Below are 20,955 nucleotides of genomic sequence, written 5' to 3'. Positions count from 1 at the left end.
GTTATTACTTAAGCAATTTTATTGATTCTTCCTTTCCCCTCTATCTCTGCAGTGGAGAAAAAATGGTATATAACACTTAGTATAGACCCCCCTCTTCAATGTAGATATGGGCGACATCAGTGCATATAATGGTGCATGTGGGCGAGTGAATTCTATTTGTAATCCCAGTGATGAGCCGTTTGCTGCAGCTTTAATGAAATCATACTTCTCTCTGCTGCAGATCTACCAGATCTGACTGCTGAGCTCTGTATAACCCCGCCCACACCACTGATTGGCAGCTTTCTATGTGCACTGTGCATAGACAGAAAGCTGCCAATGGGTTTTGGGGGCGGGGTTGGACTACCTGGCAGCAGGTTACTAGTCCTTTAGTGATGATAATCTGATAAAACCGTGATATTTCTTTTTGAATGCAACAAGCAGCCTAGTATGTGACACATCACTGGAATCAGGGTCTGTCTCTACACTATGCTGCTCTCAGATTAGGAGGAAAAACCTGGCGACAGATTAACTAGTGCACAACAGCGAGTCCCGCTCACCTTATATATCACCAAACTGCAGCAGATCAGCCGGACACACAGTGAGCCCGCTCACCTTATATATCACCAATCTGCGGCAGATCAGCCAGACACACAGTGAGCCCGCTCACCTTATATATCACCAATCTGCGGTAGATCAGCCGGACACACAGCGAGCCCGCTCACCTTATATATCATCAATCTGCAGCAGATCAGCCGGACACACAGCGATCCCCGCTCACCTTATATATCGCCAATAATATCGCCAATCTACGGCAGATCAGCCGGACACACAGCGAGCTCACTCACCTTATATATCACCAATCTGCGGCAGATCAGCCGGACACACAGCGAGCCCACTCACCTTATATAGCACCAATCTGCGGCAGATCAGCCGGACACACAGCGAGCCCGCTCACCTTATATATCGCCAATCTGCGGCAGATCAGCCGGACACAAAGCGAGCCCCGCTCACCTTATATATCGCCAATCTGCGGCAGATCAGCCGGACACACAGCGAGCCCGCTCACCTTATATATCGCCAATCTGCGGCAGATCAGCCAGACACACAGCGAGCCCGCTCACCTTATATATCGCCAATCTGCGGCAGATCAGCCGGACACACAGTGAGCCCCGCTCACCTTACATTTCACCAATCTGCGGCAGAACAGCCGGACACACAGTGCGCGCCCACTCACCTTATATATCACCAATCTGCGGCAGATCAGCCGGACACACAGCGAGCCCACTCACCTTATATATCACCAATCTGCGGCAGATCAGCCGGACACACAGCGAGCCCACTCACCTTAAATATCACCAATCTGCAGCAGATCAGCTGGACACACAGCGAGCCCACTCACCTTATATATCGCCAATCTGCGGCAGATCAGCCGGACACACAGCGAGCCCACTCACCTTATATATCACCAATCTGCGGCAGATCAGCCGGACACACAGCGAGCCCACTCACCTTATATATCACCAATCTGCAGCAGATCAGCCGGACACACAGCGAGCCCGCTCACCTTAAACATCACCAATCTGTGGCAGATCAGCCGGACATACAGCGAGCCCCGCTCACCTTATATATCACCAATCTGCGGCAGATCAGCCGGGCACACAGCAAGTCCCGCTCGCCTTATATATCGCCAATCTGCGGCAGATCAGCCGGACACACAGCGAGCCCGCTCACCTTATATATCGCCAATCTGCGGCAGATCAGCCGGACACACAGCGAGCCCGCTCACCTTATATATCGCCAATCTGCGGCAGATCAGCCGGACACACAGCGAGCCCGCTCACCTTATATATCGCCAATCTGCGGCAGATCAGCCGGACACACAGTGAGCCCCGCTCACCTTACATATCACCAATCTGCGGCAGATCAGCCGGACACACAGCGAGCCCGCTCACCTTAAATATCACCAATCTGCAGCAGATCAGCTGGACACACAGCGAGCCCACTCACCTTATATATCACCAATCATATCGCCAATCTACGGCAGATCAGCCGGACATACAGTGAGCCCACTCACCTTATATATCGCCAATCTGAGGCAGATCAGCCAGACACACGCCGAGCCCACTCACCTTATATATCGCCAATCTGCAGCAGATCAGTCAAGCACACAGCAAGCCCCGCTCACCTTATATATCACCAATCTGCGGCAGATCAGCCGGGCACACAGCGAGCCCGCTCACCTTATATATCACCAATGTGCAGCAGATCAGCCGGACACACAGCGAGCCCAGCTCACCTTATATATCGCCAATCTGTGGCAGATCAGCCGGACACACAGCGAGCCCAGCTCACCTTATATAGCACCAATCTGCGGCAGATCAGCCGGACACACAGCGAGCCCCGCTCACCTTATATATCGCCAATCTGCAGCAGATCAGACGGACACACAGCGAGCCCCGCTCACCTTACATATCGCCAATCTGAGGTAGATCAGCCGGACACACGCCGAGCCCACTCACCTTATATATCGCCAATCTGCAGCAGATCAGTCAAGCACACAGCAAGCCCCGCTCACCTTATATATCACCAATCTGTGGCAGATCAGCCGGACACACAGCGAGCCCCGCTCACCTTATATAGCACCAATCTGCAGCAGATCAGCCGGACACACAGCGAGCCCCGCTCACCTTATATAGCACCAATCTGCGGCAGATCAGCCGGGCACACAGCCAGCCCGCTCACCTTATATATCACCAATCTGCGGCAAATCAGCCAGACACACAGCGAGCCCCGCTCACCTTATATAGCACCAATCTGCGGCAGATCAGCCTGACACACAGCGAGCCCGCTCACCTTATATATCATCAATCTGCAGAAGATCAGCCAGACACACAGCGAGCCCCGCTCACCTTATATATCGCCAATCATATCGCCAATCTACGGAAGATCAGCGGGACACACAGCGAGCCCACTCACCTTATATATCACCAATCTGCGGCAGATCAGCCGGGCACACAGTGAGCCCGCTCACCTTATATATCACTAATCTGCGGCAGATCAGCCGGACACACAGCGAGCCCGCTCACCTTATATATCGCCAATCTGCGGCAGATCAGCCGACCACACAGCGAATCCCGCTCACCTTATATATTACCAATCTGCGGCAGATCAGCCGGGCACACAGCGAGCCCCGCTCACCTTATATATCACCAATCTGCGGCAGATCAGCCGGATATACAGCGAGCTCCGCTCACCTTATATATCACCAATCTGCGGCAGATCAGCCGGGAACACAGCGAGTCCCGCTCACCTCATATATCGCCAATCTGCGGCAGATCAGCCGGACACACAGCGAGCCCGCTCACCTTATATATCGCCAATCTGCGGCAGATCAGCCGGACACACAGAGAGCCCGCTCACCTTATATATCGCCAATCTGCGGCAGATCAGCCGGACACACAGTGAGCCCCGCTCACCTTATATATCGCCAATCATATATCGACAATCTGCGGCAGATCAGCTGGACACACAGCGAGCCCATTCACCTTACATATCGCCAATCTACGGCAGATCAGCCGGACACATAGCGAGCCTACTCATCTTATATATCGCCAATCATATATCGCCAATCTGCGGAGATCAGCCGGACACACAGTGAGCCCCGCTCACCTTACATATCACCAATCTGCGGCAGATCAGCCGGACACACAGTGCGCGCCCACTCACATTATATATCACCAATCTGCGGCAGATCAGCCGGACACACAGCGAGCCCACTCACCTTATATATGACCAATCTGCGGCAGATCAGCCGGACACACAGCGAGCCCACTCACCTTATATATCACCAATCTGCGGCAGATCAGCCGGACACACAGCGAGCCCGCTCACCTTAAATATCACCAATCTGCAGCAGATCAGCTGGACACACAGCGAGCCCACTCAATTTATATATCGCCAATCATATCGCCAAACTACGGCAGATCAGCCGGACACACAGCGAGCCCACTCACCTTATATATCGCCAATCATATATCGCCAATCTGCGGCAGATCAGCTGGACACACAGCGAGCCCACTCAATTTATATATCGCCAATCATATATCGCCAAGCTGCGGCAGATCAGCTGGACACACAGCGAGCCCATTCACCTTATATATCGCCAATCATATCGCCAAACTACGGCAGATCAGCCGGACACACAGCGAGCCCACTCACCTTATATATCGCCAATCATATATCGCCAATCTGCGGCAGATCAGCTGGACACACAGCGAGCCCACTCAATTTATATATCGCCAATCATATATCGCCAAGCTGCGGCAGATCAGCTGGACACACAGCGAGCCCATTCACCTTATATATCGCCAATCTACGGCAGATCAGCCGGACACAGCGAGCCTACTCACCTTATATATCGCCAATCATATCGCCAATCTGCGGCAGATCAGCCGAACACACAGCGAGCCCGCTCAACTTATAAATTGCCAATCTGAGGCAGATCAGCCGGACACACGCCGAGCCCACTCACTTTATATATCGCCAATCTGCAGCAGATCAGTCAAGCACACAGCAAGCCCCGCTCACCTTATATATCACCAATCTGCGGCAGATCAGCTGGGCACACAGCGCGCCCGCTCACCTTATATATCACCAATCTGTGGCAGATCAGCCGGACACACAGCGAGCCCCACTCACCTTATATATCGCCAATCTGCGGCAGATCAGCAGGGCACACAGCAAGCCCGCTCACCTTATATATCACTAATCTGCGGCAGATCAGCCGGACACACAGCGAGCCCGCTCACCTTATATATCACCAATGTGCAGCAGATCAGCCGGACACACAGCGAGCCCGCTCACCTTATATATCACCAATCTGCAGCAGATCAGTCAGGCACACAGCGAGCCCGCTCACCTTATATATCACCAATCTGTGGCAGATCAGCCAGACACACAGCGAGCCCGCTCACCTTATATATCACCAATCTGCGGCAGATCAGCCGGACACACAGCGAGCCCGCTCACCTTATATATCGCCAATCTGCGGCAGATCAGCCGGACACACAGCGAGCCCGCTCACCTTATATATCGCCAATCTGCGGCAGATCAGCCGGACACACAGCGAGCCCGCTCACCTTATATATCGCCAATCTGCGGCAGATCAGCCGGACACACAGTGAGCCCCGCTCACCCTACATATCACCAATCTGCGGCAGATCAGCCAGACACACAGTGCGCGCCCACTCACCTTATATATCACCAATCTGCGGCAGATCAGCCGGACACACAGCGAGCCCGCTCACCTTATATATCGCCAATCTGCGGCAGATCAGCCGGCCACACAGCAAGTCCCGCTCACCTTATATATCACCAATCTGCGGCAGATCAGCCGGGCACACAGTAAGCCCCGCTCACCTTATATATCACCAATCTGTGGCAGATCAACCGGACATACAGAGAGCCCCGCTCACCTTATATATCACCAATCTGCGGCAGATCAGCCGGGCACACAGCGAGTCCCGCTCACCTTATATATCGCCAATCTGCGGCAGATCAGCCGGACACACAGCGAGCCCGCTCACCTTATATATCGCCAATCTGCGGCAGATCAGCCGGACACACAGCGAGCCCGCTCACCTTATATATCGCCAATCTGCGGCAGATAAGCCGGACACACAGCGAGCCCGCTCACCTTATATATCGCCAATCTGCGGCAGATCAGCCGGACACACAGTGAGCCCCGCTCACCTTACATATCACCAATCTGCGGCAGATCAGCCGGACACACAGTGCGCGCCCACTCACCTTATATATCACCAATCTGCGGTAGATCAGCCGGACACACAGCGAGCCCCGCTCACCTTATATATCACCAATCTGCGGCAGATCAGCCGGACACACAGCGAGCCCGCTCACCTTATATATCACGAATGTGCAGCAGATCAGCCGGACACACAGCGAGCCCAGCTCACCTTATATATCGCCAATCTGTGGCAGATCAGCCGGACACACAGCGAGCCCCGCTCACCTTATATAGCAACAATCTGCGGCAGATCAGCCGGACACACAGCGAGCCCCGCTCACCTTATATAGCACCAATCTGCGGCAGATCAGCCGGGCACACAGCGAGCCCGCTCACCTTATATATCACCAATCTGCGGCAAATCAGCCGGACACACAGCGAGCCCCGCTCACCTTATATAGCACCAATCTGCGGCAGATCAGCCGGACACACAGCGAGCCCGCTCACCTTATATATCATCAATCTGCAGCAGATCAGCCGGACACACAGCGAGCCCGCTCATCTTATATATCACCAATCTGCAGCAGAACAGCTGGACACACAGCGAGCCCCGCTCACCTTATATATCGCCAATCTGCGGCAGATCAGCCGGACACACAGCGAGCCCACTCACCTTATATATCGCCAATCTGCGGCAGATCAACCGGGCACACAGCGAGCCCCGCTCACCTTATATATCACCAATCTGTGGCAGATCAGCCGGACATACAGCGAGCTCCGCTCACCTCATATATCACCAATCTGCGGCAGATCAGCCGGGCACACAGCGAGTCCCGCTCACCTCATATATCGCCAATCTGCGGCAGATCAGCCGGACACACAGCGAGCCCGCTCACCTTATATATCGCCAATCTGCGGCAGATCAGCCGGACACACAGCGAGCCCGCTCACCTTATATATCACCAATCTGCGGCATATCAGCCGGACACACAGCGAGCCCGCTCACCTTATATATCGCCAATCTGCGGCAGATCAGCCGGACACACAGTGAGCCCCGCTCACCTTATCTATCGCCAATCATATCGCCAATCTACGGCAGATCAGCCGGACACACAGCGAGCCCACTCACCTTATATATCGCCAATCATGTATCGCCAATCTGCGGCAGATCAGCTGGACACACAGCGAACCCACTCACCTTATATATCGCCAATCATATATCGCCAATCTGCGGCAGATCAGCTGGACACACAGCGAGCCCAATCACCTTACATATCGCCAATCTACGGCAGATCAGCCGGACACACAGCGAGCCCACTCACCTTATATATCGCCAATCATATAGCTAATCTGCTGCAGATCAGCCGAACACACAGCGAGCCCGCTCACCTTATATATCGCCAATCTGAGGCAGATCAGCCGGACACACGCCGAGCCCACTCACCTTATATATCGCCAATCTGCAGCAGATCAGTCAAGCACACAGCGAGCCCCGCTCACCTTATATATCACCAATCTGCGGCAGATCAGCCGGGCACACAGCGAGCCCGCTCACCTTATATATCACCAATCTGCGGCAGATCAGCCGGGCACACAGCGAGCCCGCTCACCTTATATATCACCAATCTGCGGCAGATCAGCCGGACACACAGCGCGCCAGATCACCTTATATATCACCAATCTGCGGCAAATCAGCCGGACACACAGCGAGCCCCGCTCACCTTATATATCACCAATCTGCAGCAGATCAGTCAGGCACACAGCGAGCCCGCTCACCTTATATATCACCAATCTGTGGCAGATCAGCCGGACACACAGCGAGCCCGCTTACCTTATATATCACCAATCTGTGGTAGATCAGCCGGACACACAGCGAGCCCCGCTCACCTTATATATCACCAATCTGCGGCAGATCAGCTGGGCACACAGCGCTCCCGCTCACCTTATATATCACCAATGTGCAGCACATCAGCCGGACACACAGCGAGCCCCGCTCACCTTATATATCGCCAATCTGCAGCAGATCAGTCAGGCACACAGGGAGCCCGCTCAACTTATATATCACCAATCTGTGGCAGATCAGCCAGACACACAGCGAGCCCGCTCACCTTATATATCACCAATGTGCAGCACATCAGCCGGACACACAGCGAGCCCCGCTCACCTTATATATCGCCAATCTGTGGCAGATCAGCCGGACACACAGCGAGCCCGCTCACCTTATATATCACCAATGTGCAGCAGATCAGCCGGACACACAGCGAGCCCGCTCACCTTATATATCACTAATCTGCGGCAGATCAGCCGGACACACAGCGAGCCCCGCTCACCTTATATATCGCCAATCTGTGGCAGATCAGCCGGACACACAGCGAGCCCCGCTCACCTTATATATCACCAATCTGCGGCATATCAGCCGGACACACAGCGAGCCCGCTCACCTTCTATATCGCCAATCTGCAGCAGATCAGCCGGACACAAAGTGAGCCCCGCTCACCTTATATATCGCCAATCATATCGCCAATCTACGGCAGATCAGCTGGACACACAGCGAGCCCACTCACCTTATATATCGCCAATCATGTATCGCCAATCTGCGGCAGATCAGCTGGACACACAGCGAACCCACTCACCTTATATATCGCCAATCATATAACGCCAATCTGCGGCAGATCAGCTGGACACACAGCGAGCCCATTCACCTTACATATCGCCAATCTACGGCAGATCAGTCGGACACACAGCGAGCCTACTCATCTTATTTATCGCCAATCATATATCGCCAATCTGCGGCAGATCAGCCGAACACACAGCGAGCCCGCTCACCTTATATATCACCAATCTGCGGCAGATCAGCCGGGCACACAGCGAGCCCACTCACCTTATATATCACCAATCTGCGGCAGATCAGCCGGGCACACAGCGCGCCAGCTCACCTTATATATCACCAATCTGCGGCAAATCAGCCGGACACACAGCGAGCCCCGCTCACCTTATATATCACCAATCTGCAGCAGATCAGTCAGGCACACAGCGAGCCCGCTCACCTTATATATCACCAATCTGTGGCAGATCAGCCGGACACACAGCGAGCCCGCTCACCTTATATATCACCAATCTGTGGTAGATCAGCCGGACACACAGCGAGCCCCGCTCACCTTATATATCACCAATCTGCGGCAGATCAGCAGGGCACACAGCGCGCCCGCTCACCTTATATATCACCAATCTGTGGCAGATCAGCCGGACACACAGCGAGCCCCACTCACCTTATATATCACCAATCTGCAGCAGATCAGTCAGGCACACAGCGAGCCCGCTCACCTTATATATCGCCAATCTGTGGCAGATCAGCCGGACACACAGCGAGCCCGCTCACCTTATATATCACCAATGTGCAGCACATCAGCCGGACACACAGCGAGCCCCGCTCACCTTATATATCGCCAATCTGTGGCAGATCAGCCGGACACACAGAGAGCCCGCTCACCTTATATATCACTAATCTGCGGCAGATCAGCCGGACACACAGCGAGCCCCGCTCACCTTATATATCGCCAATCTGTGGCAGATCAGCCGGACACACAGCGAGCCCGCTCACCTTATATATCACCAATGTGCAGCAGATCACCCGGACACACAGCGAGCCCCGCTCACCTTAAATATCGCCAATCTGTGGCAGATCAGCCGGACACACAGCGAGCCCGCTCACCTTATATATCACCAATGTGCAGCAGATCAGCCGGACACAGCGAGCCCGCTCACCTTGTATATCATCAATCTGCAGCAGATCAGTCAGGCACACAGCGAGCCCGCTCACCTTATATATCGCCAATCTGTGGCAGATCAGCCGGACACACAGCGAGCCCGCTCACCTTATATATCACCAATGTGCAGCAGATCAGCCGGACACACAGCGAGCCCGCTCACCTTATATATCACCAATGTGCAGCAGATCAGCCGGACACACAGCGAGCCCGCTCTCCTTATATATCACCAATCTGCAGCAGATCAGTCAGGCACACAGCGAGCCCGCTCACCTTATATATCACCAATCTGTGGCAGATCAGCCGGGCACACAGCTAGCCCGCTCACCTTATATATCACCAATGTGCAGCACATCAGCCGGACACACAGCGAGCCCCGCTTACCTTATATATCGCCAATCTGTGGCAGATCAGCCGGACACACAGCGAGCCCGCTCACCTTACATATCACCAATGTGCAGCAGATCAGCCGGACACACAGCGAGCCCACTCACCTTATATATCGCCAATCTGTGGCAGATCAGCCGGGCACACAGCAAGCCCGCTCACCTTATATATCACCAATCTGCAGCAGATCAGCCGGACACACAGCGAGCCCGCTCACCTTATATATCACCAATCTGCGGCAGATCAGCCGGGCACACAGCGAGCCCGCTCACCTATCACCAATCTGCAGCAGATCAGCCAGACACACAGCGAGCCCGCTCACCTTATATATCACCAATCTGCGGTAGATCAGCCAGACACACAGCGAGCCCCGCTCACCTTATATATCACCAATCTGCGGCAGATCAGCCGGACACACAGCGAGCCCGCTCACCTTATATATCACCAATGTGCAGCAGATCAGCCGGACACACAGCGAGCCCAGCTCACCTTATATATCGCCAATCTGTGGCAGATCAGACGGACACACAGCGAGCCCCGCTCACCTTATATAGCACCAATCTGCGGCAGATCAGCCGGGCACACAGCGAGCCCGCTCACCTTATATATCATCAATCTGCAGCAGATCAGCCGGACACACAGCGAGCCCGCTCATCTTATATATCACCAATCTGCAGCAGATCAGCTGGACACACAGCGAGCCCGCTCACCTTATATATCACCAATCTGCGGCAGATCAGCTGGACACACAGCGAGCCCACTCACCTTATATATCGCCAATCTGCGGCAGATCAGCTGGACACACAGCGAGCCCACTCACCTTATATATCGCCAATCATATATCGCCAATCTGCGGCAGAGCAGCCGAACACACGCCGAGCCCACTCACCTTATATATCGCCAATCTGCAGCAGATCAGTCAAGCACACAGCAAGCCCCGCTCACCTTATATATCACCAATCTGCGGCAGATCAGCCGGGCACACAGCGAGCCCGCTCACCTTATATATCACCAATCTGCGGCAGATCAGCCGGGGACACAGCGAGCCCGCTCACCTTATATATCACCAATCTGTGGCAGATCAGCCGGACACACAGCGAGCCCAGCTCACCTTATATATCGCCAACAGCGAGCCCCGCTAACCTTATTTAGCACCAATCTGCGGCAGATCAGCCGGACACACAGCGAGCCCCGCTCACCTTATATATCGCCAATCTGCGGCAGATCAGCCGGACACACAGCGAGCCCCGCTCACCTTATATAGCACCAATCTGCGGCAGATCAGCCGGGCACACAGCGAGCCCGCTCACCTTATAAATCATCAATCTGCAGCAGATCAGCCGGACACACAGCGAGCCCGCTCATCTTATATATCACCAATCTGCAGCAGATCAGCTGGACACACAACGAGCCCCGCTCACCTTATATATCGCCAAGCATATCGCCAATCTACGGCAGATCAGCCGGACACACAGCGAGCCCACTCACCTTATATATCGCCAATCTGCGGCAGATCAGCCGGGCACACAGCAAGCCCGCTCACCTTATATATCACCAATCTGCGGCAGATCAGCCGGGCACACAGCAAGCCCACTCACCTATCATCAATCTGCGGCAGATCAGCCGGACACACAGCGAGCCCGCTCACCTTATATATCACCAATGTGCAGCAGATCAGCCGGACACACAGCGAGCCCAGCTCACCTTATATAGCAACAATCTGCGGCAGATCAGCCGGGCACACAGCGAGCCCAGCTCACCTTATATAGCAACAATCTGCGGCAGATCAGCCGGGCACACAGCGAGCCCGCTCACCTTATATATCACCAATCTGCGGCAAATCAGCCGGACACACAGCGAGCCCCGCTCACCTTATATAGCACCAATCTGCGGCAGATCAGCCGGACACACAGCGAGCCCGCTCACCTTATATATCATCAATCTGCAGCAGATCAGCCGGACACACAGCGAGCCCGCTCATCTTATATATCACCAATCTGCAGCAGATCAGCTGGACACACAGCGAGCCCCGCTCACCTTATATATCGCCAATATACGGCAGATCAGCCGGAGACACAGCGAGCCCACTCACCTTATATATCGCCAATCTGCGGCAGATCAGCCGGGCACACAGCGAGCCCCGCTCACCTTATATATCACCAATCTGTGGCAGATCAGCCGGACATACAGCGAGCTCCGCTCACCTCATATATCACCAATCTGCGGCAGATCAGCCGGGCACACAGCGAGTCCCGCTCACCTCATATATCGCCAATCTGCGGCAGATCAGCCGGACACACAGCGAGCCCCGCTCACCTTATATATCGCCAATCATATCGCCAATCTACGGCAGATCAGCCGGACACACAGCGAGCCCACTCACCTTATATATCGCCAATCATGTATCGCCAATCTGCGGCAGATCAGCTGGACACACAGCGAACCCACTCACCTTATATATCGCCAATCATATATCGCCAATCTGCGGCAGATCAGCTGGACACACAGCGAGCCCATTCACCTTACATATCGCCAATCTACGGCAGATCAGTCGGACACACAGCGAGCCTACTCATCTTATATATCGCCAATCATATATCGCCAATCTGCGGCAGATCAACCGGGTACACAGCGAGCCCGCTCACCTTATATATCACCAATCTGCGGCAGATCAGCCGGGCACACAGCGCGCCAGCTCACCTTATATATCACCAATCTGCGGCAAATCAGCCGGACACACAGCGAGCCCCGCTCACCTTATATATCACCAATCTGCAGCAGATCAGTCAGGCACACAGCGAGCCCGCTCACCTTATATATCACCAATCTGTGGCAGATCAGCCGGACACACAGCGAGCCCGCTCACCTTATATATCACCAATCTGCGGCAGATCAGCTGGGCACACAGCGCGCCCGCTCACCTTATATATCACCAATCTGTGGCAGATCAGCCGGACACACAGCGAGCCCCACTCACCTTATATATCACCAATCTGCAGCAGATCAGTCAGGCACACAGCGAGCCCGCTCACCTTATATATCGCCAATCTGTGGCAGATCAGCCGGACACACAGCGAGCCCGCTCACCTTATATATCACCAATGTGCAGCAGATCAGCCGGACACACAGCGAGCCCCGCTCACCTTATATATCGCCAATCTGTGGCAGATCAGCCGGACACACAGCGAGCCCGCTCACCTTATATATCACCAATGTGCAGCAGATCAGCCGGACACACAGCGAGCCCCGCTCACCTTATATATCGCCAATCTGCGGCAGATCAGCTGGGCACACAGCGCGCCCGCTCACCTTATATATCACTAATCTGCAGCAGATCAGTCAGGCACACAGCGAGCCCGCTCACCTTATATATCGCCAATCTGTGGCAGATCAGCCGGACACACAGCGAGCCCGCTCACCTTATATATCACCAATGTGCAGCAGATCAGCCGGACACACAGCGAGCCTGCTCACCTTATATATCACCAATCTGCAGCAGATCAGTCAGGCACACAGCGAGCCCGCTCACCTTATATATCACCAATCTGTGGCAGATCAGCCGGACACACAGCGAGCCCGCTCACCTTATATATCACCAATCTGCAGCAGATCAGCTGGACACACAGCGAGCCCGCTCACCTTATATATCACCAATGTGCAGCAGATCAGCCGGACACACAGCGAGCCCGCTCACCTTATATATCACCAATGTGCAGCAGATCAGCCGGGCACACAGCGAGTCCGCTCACCTTATATATCGCCAATCTGCGGCAGATCAGCCGGACACACAGCGAGCCCGCTCACCTTATATATCGCCAATCTGCGGCAGATCAGCCGGACACACAGCGAGCCCCGCTCACCTTATATAGCACCAATCTGCGGCAGATCAGCCGGACACACAGCGAACCCCGCTCACCTTATATATCACCAATCTGCAGCAGATCAGCTGGACACACAGCGAGCCCGCTCACCTTATATATCACCAATGTGCAGCAGATCAGCCGGACACACAGCGAGCCCGCTCACCTTATATATCACCAATGTGCAGCAGATCAGCCGGGCACACAGCGAGTCCGCTCACCTTATATATCGCCAATCTGCGGCAGATCAGCCGGACACACAGCGAGCCCGCTCACCTTATATATCGCCAATCTGCGGCAGATCAGCCGGACACACAGCGAGCCCCGCTCACCTTATATATCACCAATCTGCGGCAGATCAGCCGGACACACAGCGAGCCCGCTCACCTTATATATCACCAATCTGCGGCAAATCAGCCGGACATACAGCGAGCCCCGCTCACCTTATATAGCACCAATCTGCGGCAGATCAGCCGGGCACACAGCGAGCCCGCTCACCTTTTACATTGTCAATCTAAAGCTTTTTAGCGCGGAACCAAAACAGCCTGTGCATTATCTTACACTCATTTTTCAGAAATGTGAAATGCACAAAAAATACCACATTCACAGACACTGCAGAATAATGCTACCAGAGTCCCAAAATGTCTAACCTGGCTTCATATCAACTGTAAAGCGCTGCGGAATGTGTTGGCGCTATATAAATAAAGATTATTATTATTTATTATCATATCACCAGATCACTGCATTTTCAATTAGAAATGGCTTTTATTAAAACATTCAATCTTTCTGTGAATCTACTGATATGATTGGGAAGTTTACACTCTTATCTATAGCAAAGTTAAGGTTTTCTTTGATAACCAGACTACACAGCCCGGAAGAAGGTGCTGGGTTCTTTGTGAGGTGTTTGGTGGAATTGTTGCTGCAGAGCAACCGTAGGGCTAGGTAAAAACCATAGGGTTATACTGCCACCCAGTGGCAAAGCTAGAAAACTGCAGGAAAGGAACATCCAGTGGGAATACATCAGCAGCACAAACAGGGACAGATCCCAACACAATCAGCAAATGTGGAAGTGGTAAAAACAAAACAGAAAAGTCCTCTACATTGCTGTCAGCTGCATGTGGTGCAGGGCAGCCTGCAATTAGCCTAGGAATATTTTTAGTGACAGGAACAGAAAAAGAATCTCACACCCTGTCCTATTAGACTGTAAGGTAAATCATGTTGCGTTACTACAGTAGTTCTATTATGGCGACCCCTGCGGCCGTACTTCTGATTCCCTGCGCCCACACCAGACTTTAGGAAAAGGATATTCCATCTCGACTCGAATGTCTTCAAGCCGCCCACGTAAGTCATCAGCGTCGTATTCACTGTGCTCTAGAAACACGGTGACCTGCACCTTCAGCTCATCGTTCTCCATCGCTTGCAGCTCCTAGCACATAATACTTCATTAGTACTGTATATACTCTAGTATAAGCCGACCCCCCTAATTTTGCCACAAAAAAACTGGGAAAACTTATTGACTCTAGTATAAGCCTACGGTGGAAAATGCAGCAGCTACTGGTAAATTTAAAAAATAAAAATAGTTACCAATAAAAGTAAAATTAATTGAGACATCAGTAGGTTAAATGTTTTTGAATATCCATATTGAATCAAGAGCCCCACATAATGCTCCATACAGTTCATGATGGGCCCCATAAGATGCTCCATACAAAATACACCCCATATGCTGCTCCATAAAGGTTATGGCCCCATAAGATGTTCCATAGATTATGCCACATATGCTGCCCCATAAAATGTTCCATAGAATAGGCCTCCATATGCTGCCCCATAAGATGTTCCATAGATTGTCGCATATGCTGCCCCGTAAAATGTTCCATAGAATAGGCCCCCATATGCTGCCCCCATAAGATGATCCATAGATTATGCCCCCAGCTCCATAGATTATGCCCCCATATGCTGCCCCTATAAGATGCTCCACAGATTATGCCCCTATATGCTGCCCCCATAAGAAGCTCAATAGATTATGCCCCCATATGCTGCACCCATAAGATGCTCCATAGATTTTTCCCCTATATGCTACCCCCATAAGATGCTCCATAGATTATGCCCCCATAAGATGCTCCATAGATTATGTCCCCACGTGCAGCCGCTGCTGCATTTAAAAATAAAAAAATGACATACTCACCTCTCCGTCGCTGGGTGTCGGGTGCCAGTGTCACTGCTGGCACAGGAGATATTCACCTGTCCCCCGGTCCATCGCTGCTTGCTGCTGTCTGGCACGTCATCTGTCAGTGACTTTCAGACTGCAGGGGGCACGGCGCGCACTAACACGTCACCGTGCCCTCTGCTGTCTGAACGTCACTGACAGATGACGTGCCAGACAGCAGCAAGCACCGATGGACCGGGGACAGGTGAGTATCGCTATACTTACCCGACCTGGCACGGTCTCTGCAGCCCCCAGCTTCTCCGTGATCTCCCTTCCTGCCTTCAGCGGTCACGTGGTACCGCTCATTAAATTCATGAATATGCGCATATTCATGAGTTTTAATGAGCGGTACCATGCGACCACTGAAGGAAGGAAGGGAGATCGCGGAGAAGCTGGGGGCTGCAGAGACCGTGCCAGGATGGGTAAGTATGACCTGTCACCAACCCGCCGACCCCCTGGTGTATATGACTCGAATATAAGCAGAGAGGGGGACTTTCAGCCCCAAAAAAGGGCTGAAAATCTCGGCTTATATTCGAGTATATACGGTAAATGGAAGAGAACGCTCCTGCACTTTACAGTTCGAGGGATAAAGCAGGTTATATTCACTATGAAGAAAATATCTACAAGGGACGTCACAAAGGACACCTATACATACACTCCCTGACTGAAGTTATGTCGCTTATCCATGTTATGTACATAAAAGCTTATAACCTGACGCTAAATTCATCCATTGGTTGTATAAATTATTCTTTTGAAAGCTGAAACCCTCCGAAATGTGGTTTAGGTTAAGAAAATAAATTGGCATCAATGCAGAAATATTGATTATTTAATGGACACAGAATGGTGAGTATTACTTATTGGTGTTTTACTGTTGTAAGAATTTTTTAGGCAATGTGAGTCTATACCGGTGAATGTCCTCCTTGAAAGAATAAGTCAAAGACTGAGTCATGGATATGGAAACATAAAAAAAAAAAAAAAAGAACGAAAAGTCTTCCAAAATTATTCTGTGTCTTGGAAATTGCTGCTCGAATTAAAACCTAAATAATGTAAAAAAAGAAGATCTCTTACCTTCAGCAACTGACTCAGTCCAGAACGCATCAATTCACTGCGTATGTGGACTCGGAAATCCAGCTCTTCTCCTTGGATGATCATGGCATTGATGAGGAGCATACAGCTCACCTACGAGAGTAACATAATTCTCAGGGAGTCTATGCGGTGTATGAATAGCACATATTCTGGAGATGGTGTGAGGTCAGGCCCTGACCTGGACTCTGTCCCGGTACTTGCTCATTCACCCAAGCACTGACTAGGTTTGTGAGGCCACTGTTTGGCCAGGAATGGGTCGTCCTGTTTAACCCTTTTCTCATTGCACTAAGGATATATATGCAAACCCAGTGCAGACACGTGGCAGCCGCTTGGTACAGCAGTGAGTGGACAACTGGTCTTGTTTTTTTTTTTCCTGGACCTGTACTACATGCTGTAACTTACTACACAGCAAGAAAGCAGAGTGTTTATAAACCCCAGACACAGTCACTGTCACCTCCAGTCTGCAATTGCGTCCCCCGTGCAGGTGAATTTGAAATCTTAATTCTGAGATTGGGTTTTATGAAGGGGTTGGCCGGTAAGAGGCCTATCCGATAGGACCAGACGAGCGGCGGTTTTACAGTACGCTCGAGATCAGAGGGCCTCAATGATATGCCTGCTTGAGACACACTTGGTGCGTGAGAAGGTTGACATTTTACGTAGGAACTGGATACAAAAAGCATATCATTCTACCTTTTCTACGTATTCGAGGGGAGTGTCAGTACGGATCTCTGCGGGGGCACGTTATGAGGAAGTGGAGGAGCATGTGGATGGACAATATAAGGTGGTGAAATGTAGAGTGTTTGGTGTGTTGATGTGTGTGTGAAGCAGCATCCCCGTATTAGGTTGGAGACGCTTCAGCGGCCTAAGGAAGAGGGCGGATTGGCTTTGCCTAACCCTGAAACATATTTATTGCGGCACAGTGCCAGCATCTCAGGGGTTGGGCGAATGAGAAGACCTCCAGCGTGGTACAGCATTTGATAGAGGGGCTGACGAAGAGAAGACTGGCGGTTCAGTGCTTGGAGGATGGGTCCCTGGGGCACTTGGGAAAATCTACCCAACACTATTTCTGATACATAAAATATGGGAGAGGATCAAACCTATTCGGGGGGGGGTCACCTGTCTAACTAGGTTTTCTCCGTTATGGCATAACAAACTTCCGGAGTTTATGACGTTGGGATGTTTGTCGGAATGGCTGGCCAGGGGGATACGGTATGTCTTTCAGATATTAGGGCAGCGGGAGTTGAAGTCTTTTTCCAGGCTGCAGTCAGAATATGGTCTTAAGGCCTTCGGGGAATATCAATATACTCAGATGAGGCATGCGTACAGTGCTCAAAAACTTGCCTTAAAATTCAGGGCGACCTAGTGCTGTAGTGTGTGTGTGTGGGGACTACAAGGGGGATCATCTCCTCTATAAATAGAGACCTAATACATACTCATTTACTTGGATATCCAATCAATGCAAGGGCTAAGTGGGAAAGAGAGCTGGGTCACTAGGACGATGAAACGTGGGAGTCGATTCTGGAGTGGATACCAAAACTGTCACTGAGTGAGCCGTATAGACTCTTTCAGCTTTATATTTTACATATAGTATATAGGTCTCTGGAAGTTATGTATAGGGCTGGATTACGGTCTAACTCTGAGTGTCCTCGGTGTAAGAACGAAAATGCTGGATTATTTCATATGCTGAGGACGGGTCCAAGATTGGCTGCTTTTTGGTTAGTGATCCTGAGTCGTGTGGAAGTGGCTTAAAGGTGTGTGGTCCCAAGAGAGCCAGTGGTTTGCTTGCTGGGATATGTGAAGGAGATAAAAGTCGAAAACAATCTGAAGGTGTCAATTGCTAGATTACTATATATGGCTCGAAAGGTAATAGCGAGAAATTGGATAAAGCAGGATCTACCTTCAAGTGGAGAATACCTTGCCTATGTGAAGCATGTCCTTAAGCTGGAGAAGGAGGTCTACAAGAAAAGGGGAAAACTGGTGATGTATGACAAACTGTGGACGCCTTGGATGGAATTGGGATGAGTGGATAGGTGAATGAACGGCCTCGGGGATATGCGAGTTGTTTTGTCTACACTGCTATAACAGATGATGTTGTATAATGGAATTCTATGTACGTGTACAGGTGGTGTTAAAGGGATAATATGAGCTGTCTAAAGGGGGAAGTGCTGGGGGTGGGGTGAGTTTGAATTGTTGAGGGGGGGTGGTTTATGGGAAAATCAAAAATGCTTGTACCACTGTTGTATGAATACTGTGATGTTCTTCTTAAAAATCTATTTGAGTTAAAAAAATAAAAAAAATTAAAAAGGGGGGTTGGCCAGTGCTAGTCTCTTTGGTGGGAGATGTCGTGCAGATATGTGCAAATGCGGCATCACCAGTTTCGCTCACGTCCACGTGTGGAAGCGAGTGGCTCCAGGTAAGACTAATCCACCCTTTGAGATTAAAAATTGTTAAACGTTTTTATCAAATTTATGACTGGTTACTCTGGGCTAAAACGATGGGTCGGAGTCATCACGACTGGTGCAAAATTCATTAAGAGACAGCGTCTAATGGACTTGGGGTGCGCCACTCCAGATATGCTTCCAGGCCATGCCCCGGCCTCACCGCAGCTCATCCCCAGGCTCAGCCCAAATCGACAACGTAGATTTATAGTAGCGTGAAAATGCCATAACCAAAAAAAAAATAAAAAATTGTGCAACTCCAAAATGCGTCAATTCTGTTAACCTGTAAAGCTGTTACACTAGGTATTGTGCAGCACCTCTTTTCCATTCCATCCTAAATAGCAACAGTCCGACATTTAGGAGTTATTTTGCACACGTCCCAATTTGACATAGGACAGACTAGGACGCGTGTACGACACCTTCCGAGCGTGGACCCCCACCAAATAGATATTGATGACCCATTCTACATACAGATAAGTCATCAATATCGTAGTTCTCGACAACTAGTTTAACTTAAAATTGTACCTTTAGGGCAACAGTCCCATTTTTCAACCCATCCAGAAGGGGTTTGAATCTTTCCACTTCATAAATTTCTGCTCGGTCAGTGAGAGCCCCGAGGACACGTTCATGCCTGCACAAGGATACAGAGATATTACATGTGCGGCAGTATGGAACAACGCTGGCACCAAACACATACGCATAAGGTTAAGCCAACCTTATGTCACACATTACTGACAGTCAGGAGAGTGGGATAGCCCCTGAAATATCACATTGTTGCTTCACTGAAAAGCCCAGCTGGTCATGATTCACTACAGAAGGAGAATAACATATCTATAGCAGGCGGCAGAAGAAACAAATAAAAAATCAATCCGTAGTAAATGATCTTACATGTCCTCGGGCTGTGGTAGAATGCACAGCGCAGAGAGCAACTTCAATGCATCGATCATCATGGCAGGAACGTTGGGATCCACGGCTTTAGCCAATAGTAAAATTCCATCCTCTGCGTCCAACATGGTCTTTATACCAAACTGGATATGGAGATAAAAGAGAAAGTGCAATGATCTGTGCAAATAACACAAACGAGGAATAAAGGAAGGAGGGTCAAACAATTAGGACAGAGACAAAACTTTGTAAAAAGTATTTGTCAACTACCTCCACCACAACGTCCATATGCAATGGCGACCCAAATGGCCTCTGGTCCAACCATTGCTTCTAGATCTTAACACTGATCATAAAAAGGTACGCCGTAATGGGGACCTTCAGACATCGCAATGAACGCTCATGTGGTACATCATTTTCAGCACTCCTGTGGCCCTCCATTTGCAGACAAATTTTTTAGCGAACCATTTTACTTGCAGAACAAGTTGTAGTTTTGAATGAAATCATTAAAATTTAACAAATAATGCACCGAAAAAGAGGAAGAAAAAAAACAAAAAAGCGAACAACAATGGTATAAAAGGTTTATTTAAAGAAAAAAAAATTGGATGTG

The 20,955-nt window shown here is 51.1% G+C and overlaps 1 protein-coding gene across 3 annotated transcripts in view; it reads right to left on the bottom strand.

The window, feature by feature from the left end:
- The window catches only part of DIAPH1 (diaphanous related formin 1), a 264,672-nt gene that overhangs the window by 163,589 nt on the left and 80,128 nt on the right, over positions 1–20,955 (bottom strand). For all 3 annotated transcript variants that reach the window (XR_012230786.1, XM_073568053.1, XM_073568054.1), the window contains 4 exons: positions 20,355–20,494; positions 19,992–20,097; positions 17,011–17,121; positions 15,047–15,165 (listed from right to left, as the gene is read on the bottom strand). Coding sequence is in view for 2 of the 3 variants with exons in the window: in XM_073568053.1 (XP_073424154.1) it covers positions 15,047–15,165; positions 17,011–17,121; positions 19,992–20,097; positions 20,355–20,494 (476 nt within the window). In the remaining variant the exon portion in view is untranslated. The remainder of the gene's footprint in view (positions 1–15,046; positions 15,166–17,010; positions 17,122–19,991; positions 20,098–20,354; positions 20,495–20,955) is intronic.

This window comes from Dendrobates tinctorius, unplaced genomic scaffold, assembly GCF_039654945.1.
Source record: "Dendrobates tinctorius isolate UK_male_01 unplaced genomic scaffold, ASM3965494v1 ptg000020l, whole genome shotgun sequence".
Classification (NCBI taxonomy): Eukaryota; Metazoa; Chordata; class Amphibia; order Anura; family Dendrobatidae; genus Dendrobates; species Dendrobates tinctorius.
Note: the sequence above shows the minus strand (reverse complement) of the source record. Positions and strands in the feature narration are given on the sequence as shown.